This window comes from Schistocerca gregaria, chromosome 8 (assembly GCF_023897955.1).
Source record: "Schistocerca gregaria isolate iqSchGreg1 chromosome 8, iqSchGreg1.2, whole genome shotgun sequence".
Lineage (NCBI taxonomy): Eukaryota > Metazoa > Arthropoda > Insecta > Orthoptera > Acrididae > Schistocerca > Schistocerca gregaria.
The window spans coordinates 507,118,319-507,130,340 of record NC_064927.1 but is presented as its reverse complement, the minus strand read 5'-3'; the positions used below and the strand labels follow the sequence as shown (position 1 = coordinate 507,130,340).

Sequence of the window (12,022 nt, the reverse complement as noted above, 5' to 3'; positions counted from 1 at the left end):
CCTATTTCTGTACAAGAGTCAAGGAAATGCATTCCGCATGCAATTTGATTTCTGCATGGAATTAACTGAGAGAAATCTGCTAACTCTTGGGAATAGGCTAATATTGCTAACAACAAACGACATTAAAGAAAATAAATACTGTGAGGGCAATGTGAGAATTCCCAGACTACTGAACAAGGGTCGAAAAGAGGTTCTCGAACTTACACAACATATAGCTCGAACAGCCCGTTTTTTAGTAAAAAAAAACCCTTTTTGAATCAGAAGAATTACCCCAAAAAATAATACCATATGACATAAGTGTATGAAAATATGCGAAGTAGACTACTTTTCGTGTAGAACTGTCACTTATTTCAGATACTGTTCTAATGGTAAATAAAGCAGCATTTAGTTTCTGAACAAGATCCTGAACATGGGCTTTCCACAACAGCTTACTATCTATCCGAACGCCTAGGAACTTGAACTGTTCCGTCTCGCTTATAATTTGCCCATTCTGTCTGATCAAAATATCGGTTCTTGTTGATTTGTGAGTTAGAAACTGTAAAAACTGAGTCTTACTGTGATTTAGCGTCAAATTATTTTCCACAGGCCACGAACTTATTTCATGAACTACATTATTTGATAATGTTTCAATATTACACACAAGATCCTTCACTACCAAGATGGTGTCATCAGCAAACAGAAATAGTTTTGAATCACCTGTAATACTACAAGGCATAGCATTTATATAAATAAGAAACAGCAGTGGCCCGAGCACCGACCCTTGGAGAACGCCCCACTTAACAGCGCCCCATTGGGGCTGAACATCACTACCACTCTCAATGTTGCGGAGAATTACCTTCTGCTTTCTGTTTTTAAAGTAAGAGGAGAACCAATTGTAAGCTACTCCCCCTACTCCATAATGGTCCAGTTTCTGCAGTAACGGGTATACAAAGGTCCCTAGCTCAACGGCTATCCAGAATACTTGATCCTTCCCTTTTATCACCCGAGGTACGAGCATCGGAAAATCCGTTTCTATGCGCGACGTAAGTTACGCACGCTGTCGCCTGCGTGCTGATACCTGCAGCCAGCTGGTATGTGTTGTTCTGTTCGGAAGGTGGTCATCGACGGGACGACCCTGAGAGCCACCGGGGTGGAGCTGGAGCGCCAGGGCCGGCGGCGCAGCGTGCGCGCGCGTCGCGAGGTGGTGGTGTGCGCCGGCGCCGTCAACACCCCGCACCTGCTCCTGCTGAGCGGCGTGGGGCCCCGGCAGCACCTGGAGGCGCACGGGGTGCCCGTGCTCGCGGACCTGCCCGTCGGGCTCAACCTGCAGGTAGCAGCAGCGGGCCCCCGGCGCTAGCGTCCCCCCGCGGCGCCTACCCTCCCCTGAACGGCCGCAAAGTTGTTACCGTCACAGTCCAGCACATGTTCCACTCTGATCACATTCAGTAATGACAACAAATTTAAAATTTTCAATAACAACTCTCCCCCCCCCGACACTATTCAGTGAGTAACACGCAACAACAGCTTGGATCGATCTAAGTAACCTAAGGACATCACACAACACCCAGTCATCACGACGCAGAGAAAATCCCTGACCCCGCTGGGAATCGAACCCGGGTACCTTGGCGCGCGAAGCGAGAACGCCACCGCACGACCACGAGTTGCGGACGTTTCACAAATACTGTCTGAGTTCTCAAACTAAAGTGTCAATTATACTGAGGTTTCTCTTTCTCCAAGCAAATTATTCTTTGAGGGTGGATTTATCCTGTCGTAGCTTTGGGTACTTTTTCTCACACAGAATAATGTGTCTTCATAACGATTCCTGCAGCGGGGCAATCCGCGGAGAGAGCCCCTACCTCGTTGAGTGTCTTAAGGAGGCGCAGGTCTCTGTGAGGCAGTCCTCGCGCTGCACGTGGAACGTTTCATGGACGCTGAGCTGGTCGAGTTTTGTGACGTCACAGTCCGAAATTTGACGTTCCAGAGCATTCCAAAGCTCGAAATACTTTTGCTTTGTGGAGAGGAATGTCGTCAATCAGACGCAAGATCAAGTTCTACGTCACAAGTTGGACTTGGGAGACGCTATATTGGATTATATTGTTTTTGGTTAAATGTCGTATTTGGTGCGTGCTATACTTGAACTATAACTTAAACCAGAACACAGAGGATATCCCGGAAACTATCGTCTTCGTTGCGATTTTATGTAATAAAAAAAGTATGGTCACTCATCTCGTGCACGTCTTTGAATTGGACGCCAATTTAGAGACTTGGGACTTCCTAACGTAGTCCATTCATCCGGCCGGGAAAAGGGGACCTACGGTTTAACGTGAAATCCGAACCACGGGTCGTTTCTAGCGACTCCTCAAACCGTTGAGAGGAGAAGCCTAGATTGAAACGCAGACTGAAAATCCAGGATCCGGTCGAGATTCAAACCAAGTGAAGCACTTTACTATACTACTAGACCACCGGGCCCAGCAGCCGTCGTGTGGCTCAGTGAGCTGGTGCAAGTCTTTAAAGTGGACGCCACTTCGGCGACCAGCACGTCCTCAAAACCGACGGCACCAGGTTTTCCCAGGACTGCTACCCATCCCAGTACAAACCCTTTCCAAGGTGGCTCACCTTTCATGATCGGACGGGAACCGGTGCTACCAACGTTGTAACGACGTTGCCTATTTGGTTTAATGAACTAACAGGAAACGTCTTATTGGTGGTTAAATAATTATTTCTAATTATAATTTGTGTGTTATGGAAGTATGCGGTTTCAATGCAACGGAGGATTGATGATTTACCAAAACGTGTCATTCTTGGTATGATTTCTTGTAATTAAATGTCAGTTAAAAACATATCGGCAGTTAAAGGCTTCAGAACATGTTAACGTGAAAGATACAGATACGAGAACACCAGTTCAGTTTAGTGTACTCGATGAATAGGCGCGGAAAATTGAACTCAAATTTAATTCTTGGCATCCTGTTATCAGCAAATATTTTTTCTTCTCTTTGACTTTTTGCAATTGCTTTCGATGTCACTATCTGATTCGATCGCTGTTCAGCGTTTGTTTACTCGTCCAAGGACACCAGCTGATCTAGGAGAGAGCTTGAACTGCTTCCACTAAAAGTTTTCGCACTTTCTTGTTTCATGTCTTTTTTTTTACATGTTCTATAAATTCTGCAACTGAATAGAAGCAGCGATGTAATACGAACGCCTTTAGGGTTTTAATAAAAAGTGAGCCGGCCGAAGTGACCGAGCGGTTCTGCGCGCTACAGTAGGGAACCGCGCGACCGCTACGGTTGCAGGTTCGAATCCCGCCTCGGGCATGGATGTGTTTGATGTCCTTAGGTTAGTTCTAAGTTCTAGGGCACTGATGGCCTCAGAAGTTAAGTCCCATTGTGCTCAGAGCCATTTGAACCATTGAATAAAAAGTGAAAATGATGGAATAATGTTCATCTTCTATGAAACATTGTTGTAAAGTTACATTGCACTATTTGTAATGGAAATTGCAAGCGACATGAAAGGACATGGAACTTTCCTTTTTGCCTTGTGTAAAGTTCACATATATTTACGTTTATGTACCAGCTGACTAACCCGAGACTGTCTACGTATTCACTTTGACCCCAGAGACAAAAACAAACAAAAATGAGTGGTCTGTTTGTACTGTGATACTGAAAAAATTTCACTTTCACGAGCTTGTGAAAACACCTTTGAACTTAGGAAATACTTTCTGCACGCTGGGCGCAGCTGCTTTCCGTGTCTACAATGTGATTTTGTAGACGTCTCTGTGGCAACGCCTCTTCATAGCTGTATACACTGCTGTCGTGCTCACAGACAACTGTTTGCGCTTTCCATATGACAGCTGTCAAAAGCGCTGCCAGGTGTCGGGGATTTCCTTAAGTTAACTGGACTGTAGGTGTGTCTTAGTAGCAAACAACAAATTTATTAAAACTTGATTTTTTCACACATCTCAGAGGTCATCACGATAATATGGCATGAACTACGTGTCGTTCCATGATACATTTGGTAGGTGCATTCAGCGGCTTAGGTGAGTACAGTCTGTGAAATACACTGAAGAGCCAAAGAAACTGTTACCCCTGCCTAATATCGTGTAGGGCCCCCGCGAGCACGCAGGAGTGCCGCAACACGACGCGGCATGGACTCGACTAATGTGTGAAGCAGTGCTGGAGGGAACTGACGCCATGAATCCAGCAGGGTTGTCCATAAATCCGTACGAGTACGAGGGGGTGGAGATCTCTGCTGCACAACACGTTGTAAGGAATCACAGGCACGCTCAGTAATGTTCATGTCTGGGGAGATTGGTGGCCTACGGAAGTGTCTGAATTCAGAAGATTGTTCCTGGAGCCACTCTGTAGCAATTCTGGACGTGTGTGGTGTCGCATTGTCGTATTTTCCAAGGCCGTCGGAATGCACAGTGGACATGGATGGATGCAGGTTATCAGACAGGATGCTTACGTACGTATCACCTGTCACAGCCGTATCTAGATTTGTCACGGGTCCCATATCACTCTAACTGCCAACTTGCACAGTCCACTGCTGACATGCAGGGTCCATGGATTCATGAAGTTGTCTCCATACCCCTACATGTTCACCCGCTCGAAACAATTTCAAAAAAGACTCGTCCGACCAGGCAACATGTTTCCGTTCATCAACACTCCAGCGTCGGTGTTGATGGACGTAAGTGAGGAGTAAAGCTTTGTGTCGAGCAGTCATCAAGGGTACATCTACATCTACATGACTACTCTGCAATTCACATTTAAGTGCTTGGCAGAGGGTTCATCGAACCGTTATCATACTATCTCTCTACTATTCCACTCCCGAACACCGAGCGGGAAAAACGAACACCTAAACCTTTCTGTTCGAGCTCTGATTTCTCTTATTTTATTTTGATGATCATTCCTACCTATGTAGGTTGGGCTCAACAAAATATTTTCGCATTCGGAAGAGAAAGTTGGTGACTGAAATTTCGTAAAAAGGTCTCGCCGCGACGAAAAACGTCTATGCTGTAATGACTTCCATCCCAACTCGTGTATCATATCTGCCACACTCTCTCCCCTATAACGCGATAATACAAAACGAGCTGCCCTTTTTTGCACCCATTCGATGTCCTCCGTCAATACCACCTGGTAAGGATCCCACACCGCGCAACAATATTCTAACAGAGGACGAACGAGTGTAGTGTAAGCTGTCTCTTTAGTGGACTTGTTGCATCTTCTAAGTGTCCTGCCAATGAAACGCAACCTTTGGCTCGCCTCCCCGACAATATTATCTATGTGGTCCTTCCAACTGAAGTTGTTCGTAATTTTAACACCCAGGTACTTAGTTGAATTGACAGCCTTGAGAATTGTACTATTTATCGAGTAATCGAATTCCAACGGATTTCTTTTGGAACTCATGCGGATCATCTCACACTTTTCGTTATTTAGCGTCAACTGCCACCTGACACACCATACAGCAATCTTTTCTAAATCGCTTTGCAGCTGATACTGGTCTTCGGATGACCTTACTAGACGGTATATTACAGCATCATCTGCGAACAGTCTAAGAGAACTGCTCAGATTGTCACCCAGGTCATTTATATAGATCAGGAACAGTAGAGGTCCCAGGACGCTTCCCTGGGGAACACCTGATATCACTTCAGTTTTACTCGATGATTTGCCGTCTATTACTACGAACTGCGACCTTCCTGACAGGAAATCACGAATCCAGTCGCACAACTGAGACGATACCCCATAGCTCCGCAGCTTGATTAGAAGTCGCTTGTGAGGAACGGTGTCAAAAGCTTTCCGGAAATCCAGAAATACGGAATCAACCTGAGATCCCCTGTCGATAGCGGCCACATGAGTCGTCCTTCGGTTCCGAAAGCTCATACCGATGTTTCGTTGAATGGTTCGCACGATGACACTTGTTGATTGCCCAGCATTGAAATGTGCACCTATTTGCCAAAGGGTTGCACTTCCGTCACGTTGAAAGATTCTCTTCAACCGTAGTTGTCACATTCTTGCAGGACCTTTTTCAGGCCGCAACGATGTCGGAGATTTGATGTTTTACCGGATTCCTATTATTCACTGTACACTCCTGAAATGGTCGTACGGGAAAATCCCCCACTTTATCGCTACCTCGGAGATTCTGTGTCCCATCACTCGTGCACCGACTGTAACACCACGTTCAAACTCACTTAAATCTTGATAACCTGTCTTCGTAGCAGCAGTAACCTGTCTAACAACTGCGCCAGACACTTGTCTTACATAGGAGTTGCCGACTGCAACGCCGTACTCCGCTTTTTACATATATCTGTATTTGAATACGCATGTCCATACCAGTTTCTTTTGCGCTTCAGTGTATGTTCCGAAGAGAGTTAGTAGCAACCAAGTAATAAATTTAAACGTGGTAGTTTTTGACGCATATCAATGTTTATGACTTTGTATCTCCTCAACTATTTTTATCTCCTCAACTATTTTAAGTATGTGGTTCTTGTCTTCACAGCGATTGTTGCCTGGGAGTAAGGGATGTCTGTACCAATCTTGGTTGAATTCGGTCCAATGGTTTAGGAGATGTGGAACATACACACATTCATACATCTGTTTTTATAATACGTATGGCTGCATGGATAATACAAGCAAAAGAACATGGCTAGCATGCGGTCAAAGAGAGGAAAAGTGCATTTTAATGGCACCAACGCGGAAATGTTATGCACGTCCATTTTCGCCAACGAACTATATTATTATTGTTCCAGACAAAACTGCCATGAAGACCGTTTCGGCCGCGAATGAAATCACTATGAGGAACACGTTCCGTGATATGAGCCAATTTGTTTCTTACCGAAAACCAACCAAGAAGAAAACCATGTTTGGTGTATTTCACAATGACAGACACGTCCGTGAACAGCGTAAGGTATTACATTTCAGATTCTATAGATTCGACCCCATTGTACACTGGTAGTGAGTTCAGGAAAACATTTTCGCTTTAATTGTTTTGTTCCATACATTGCTAGCCAATTACATATTAATCCAACAGAGTATACCGCGAGGAGACTTATAATTATTCTGCATCAAGGGCTTCAGCACTTTTTACGTACGGTGGTGGGACATAGTGGTGTTGAAACATGTACCCAGGGTGTAATGGAGCGAGGATGTTACTTTGCCCTACACGCCTCACAAGTCTTAGTTACCGCTGGGAACACAACTCGTCGCGTGTAAGATTTCCACAAGACCACCGTTCGACAAGTGCGTAAACCTGTGTGGTCCTCATTGTGACCACGGATGAGCGGCACTCCTCTGTGCGACTGTCTGCTGATTCGTACGCCTTCCACTGAATTAGTTACAGAATGTCCAGTACATACTGCAGGCGCGTTTCAGTACCTTTTACCCAATGAGAATAGGGTAAGATGCTGCAGAAAGTTGATGATCATCGATGGAGAAGGGTGCTTGTAATTTCGCATACTCCAAGAGCAAAAGTTAAGCCAAGAGTACGGCAGCTGAAACTCAGTTCAGTATACATAATTGCTGCTATTTTCCAACACGATAATGCCCAACACACGATGATCCGTGTGCTCATGTTTTCTTTGAGGCAGACTGGAAAATGGCTCCCTGGCCTGTAAGTTTCAGTAACCAGTATACATCACTGACTTTGTATTGGATGAAGTTGGCGGGAAGTTTGTTCATGAACAGGTAAAACATGTCGTCTATTCGAAGTCAGCATACGTAGACTCTTTTGGTTCCGTTTTTATTAAATCTTTAAGTACGTGACAGCGATGTCTGAATTCAGTATTTTTAATGTGTTTTTCATTCTATTCCATGATTTCTTCGCGCCGTTACAAATTTTAACCCTCCCTGAGTGTCGGTAATGATACCAGAACATTTGCAAACAACACACTAGCGTAAAGTAAAAAATGAGTACCTCTACGGAAGTGATGTACAATATGAACACCTGATTGAATGCAGCACTTAGAGGGCAGCAAATTCACCACGCTGGAGAAAGTTACGTGGATTGAGTAAGTAAAGGCTGAACCTGTACTAACAGCATTTGATTTACTGAAAGAAAGGTGTATTGTTTGAAGCAACGAATCGGGTTGCTAAACATTACAGACATAAAATGATGGGGTAGAGGAGTGCAGTTCAAATTATTTACTGGATTTTAGGGAACTAGAATTCTGGACATACTGGAGACTTTATGGATTTTTGGAATATTCGCCCATCACCTGATTGTGAAGCATTGGTTCATCAGTGTTGGCACCGACGGTTCTCAGGATTAATTGTATGGAACATTGTTACGGTGCACGTCATTCGCTCTTCACCATTCGCAGCAACTAGTGAAAGCAGTTTAGACTATTGTCTGCTACGGTGAGTGTCGGCAACCCATTTGTTGCCGTGCGCACGTCAGAACTGTAGCTGCGGGAGACACTGCAGAAGTCGGTTTGTCCACAGATTCAAGAGTTAATGACCACGTACAAGACAAAAAAATGGTTCAAATGGCTCTGAGCACTATGGGACTTAACATCTTAGGTCATCAGTCCCCTAGAACTTAGGACTACTGAAACCTAACTAACCTAAGGACACCACACACATCCATGCCCGAGGCAGGATTCGAACCTGCGACCGTAGCGGTCGCACGGTTCCAGACTGTAGCGCCTAGAACCGCTCGACCATAACGGCCGACCGTACAAGGCATATCCTGTCACAATAATCAATAATGTTCTGGCTGTTGGCAGGTCCAAAGTCAACAAAGTGCGTCTGTCATTTCATCAACAGCCTTCACTTAAGCTTCATTATTTCCACTTATCTCCAGATTCAGTTCCTTCTTTCAGTTGCTAATATTTTCTGTTGATCTTCGTGTATGAACTGTTCTCTTCTCCTCACTCCAAGTTTACTTTCGATTTTATTTTCTATATTTTCACGTGCAAGACACTTCTTTTGAATGTTATATTTTCTGAAAAGGATATTTGTCGTTCTCCAATACCACATTTTCTGTCATTTTTTCTTAGGCTCTGGCTATGAGACCCACGCAGCGATACATCTCGTATCCGACATTTAACAACGACGTTGACGCATAAACAGAGGCTGGTGTGCTCGTACACGGTCAGCAAAACGAAAGTGGCCTGAAAAGTATTTGTAAAAAGACTCGACTCATGTTTCCTGTGTTCGAACTCTTTTCAGACGGTACACTTTCTTTCGCTACAGAGCCAGAGTCGCACCATTTTGGCACATGTGTTACATTGCAGACTGTGCTGGAGGTTTTGCAGAAATACTGAAGTCTCGAATTACTGTGTAAACAGTAACGCACACGTGTTTCACGAATTGTGTTTTGGTTAATATTTGACAATGAACACGCGCTGTTTTGTAGTGTGGACCACTGTTTGTTGTACTGAACTGGCAATTAAAAATGTCTGTTCCTCTTAGTGAGTCGAATGTAAAGGGACAGAAGTACTCGGTACAGAGCATGTGGGAGAGGTAGACACGTACTGACTGGTTCACGGAAATCACGACTCTGTACATTTTCCACGCTGGGCAGCAGTTCTCCTGTTCTACTGCGCCCACCTCTGCCGCCACTGTCCGCAGGACCACGTGACACTGGGCGGGCTGACGTTCCTGGTGAACGCGACGGGAGACCTGCAGGACCGCCAGCTGCTGGCCGACGCCGCGCCCTCCCTGGACTTCCTGCGGCGCCGCGGCGGGCCCCTCTCCTCGCTGGGGGGCGCCGAGGCGGTCGCCTTCTACGACGCCGACGGCGACGGCTACCCCGACGTCGAGCTGCTGTTCGCCGCCGTCACCAACATGAACGCGGCGCTCATCAGGATCGCCGTGAGTTCTGACACCGGCAAACTGTCCTCTCTTTTTATAGCACTGTGCTTCCAGTCCGCAACCCCCTGCCCCACCCCTCTGTGCTCAGTCACCGACCCCTCCTCACCCTCTTACTTTCCTCCTCTCCTCACGCCTTTCCACCTCCCCTTTCCCCACTTCCGTACTTCTCGTTTTCCTCCACCCTCCAACTTTATCCCCCCTTCCCCCCTCCTCAGTGCCTGACCTTTTTCCCCTTCTGCTTAACCTCCAAGGATCCTGCCCCAAACCTTCTTGCCTGCTGTCCCCCAGTCTCTCACCTTCCTCCTCCCACCCCGAGCCCATCACCTTCTTCCCACCATCCTACCACCAACCTCGCACCTCCTTCCTTCTGTCTCATTCCCCAGTCTTCCCCCTTCATCCCAGCTTCCCTCTTCTTCACTTCACGCCACCGTCCCCCTCACTCCCTGCTCCTCCTTCCACCGCTGCTGAGCCCTCGACCGCGTGTTGACAGTCGGGGCTGAGGGCCGACGTGTATGACGCGGCGTTCCGGCCGTACGAGGGCCAGCACGGCTTCACCGTCGTGCCATTCCCGCTGCGGCCGCACAGCCGCGGCAGGGTGCGCCTCGCCTCGTCCGATCCACGCCAGCCGTGAGTACGCGCCGTCTCACTCGTCCAGCAGAAAACACAGGAAACTACAGGCTGTGTACTCACTGAAAACTACCCAGTCTCACGGCATGTGGGAAGGCGCAGTACTACACCAGTTGCAAAAGTAGCTGCCGCAACCACATTTGACAACCAGACGGCGTTTACAGACGATTTTTACTCTTAGAAAGTATTAACACTGAAATGTCCACAAAGTGTCAACGCCCTCTTCTTGTCTGAAATCGAGCTTCATATTGAATCTTGAATTTTCGTAAGAAGCTCAAAGTTCCCTAGTGGGAATCTGCAAACCATTAAACTTATGAATGGAAGTAATTTGCAGTATGAAGACAATGATTGTTTGATATTATATTACCAGTGTGATTAATCGAAAGCGATAATGTTAGATTTGGAAATGTCGCTATCTTACGTTAGTATGACGCCAGGCAACGCCTTGCGACGCACTGAAGCCTCTTTACTTACACACACACACACACACACACACACACACACACACACTCACACATTCACTCTCGCACTCTCACACTCTCTCGCTCTCACTCTCACTCTTTCTCCTTGTCAGATGACGTAATTACACTACTGGCCATTAAAATTGCTACACCACGAAGATGACGTGCTACAGACGCAAAATTTAACCGACTGCAAGAAGATGCTGTGACATGGAAACGATTAGCTTTTCAGAGCATTCACACAAAGTTCGTGCCCCTAGCGACACCTGCAACGTGCTGAGATGTGGAAAGTTTCCAACCGATTTCTCATACAGAAACAGCAGTCGACAGGCGTTGCCTAGTGAAATGTTGTGATGCCTCGTGTAAGGAGGAGAAATGCCTATCGCGATTGCGGTTTATCGTATCGCGACATTGCTGCTCGCGTTGGTCGAGATCCAATGACTGTTAGCAGAATATGGAATCAGTGGGTTCTGGAGGGTAATACGGAACGCCGTGCTGGATCCCAACGGCCTCGTATCACTAGCAGTCGAGATGACAGGCATCTTATACGCATGGCTCTAACGCATCGTGCAGCCATAACTCGATCCCTGAGTCAACAGATGGGGACGTTTGCAACACAGCAACCATCTGCACGAACAGTTATACGACGTTTCCAGCACCATGGACTATCAGCTCGGAGACCGTGGCTGCGGTTACCCTTGACGCTGCATCACAGATAGGAGCGCCTGCGATGGTGTACTCAACGACGAACCTGGGTGCGCCAATGGCAAAAAGTCATTTTTTTCGGATGAATCCAGGTTCTGTTTACACCATCATGATGGCCCCATCCGTGTTTCACGACACTGCGCTGAACGCACATTGGAAGCGTGCATTCGTCATCACCATACTGGCATATCACCCGGCGTGATGGTATGGGGTGTCATTGGTTACTCGTCTCGGTCACCTCTTGTTCGCATTGACGGCACTTTGAACAGTGGACGTTACATTTCAGATGTGTTACGACCCGTGGCTCTACCCTTCATTCGATCCCTGCGAGACCCTACATTTCAGCAGGATAATGCACGACCGCATCTTGCAGGTCCTGTACGGGCCTTTCTGGATACAGAAAATGTTCGACTGCTGCCCTGGCCAGCACATTCTCCAGATCTC

The 12,022-nt window shown here is 46.6% G+C and overlaps 1 protein-coding gene across 1 annotated transcript in view; it reads left to right on the top strand.

Annotated features, from left to right (window-relative positions):
* LOC126285278 (uncharacterized GMC-type oxidoreductase Mb1310-like) overlaps positions 1 to 12,022 on the top strand; it is a 51,226-nt gene that overhangs the window by 27,224 nt on the left and 11,980 nt on the right. The window contains exons 5-7 of the mRNA XM_049984567.1: positions 1,094 to 1,309; positions 9,543 to 9,785; positions 10,276 to 10,412. Coding sequence (XP_049840524.1) covers positions 1,094 to 1,309; positions 9,543 to 9,785; positions 10,276 to 10,412 — 596 coding nt within the window. The remainder of the gene's footprint in view (positions 1 to 1,093; positions 1,310 to 9,542; positions 9,786 to 10,275; positions 10,413 to 12,022) is intronic.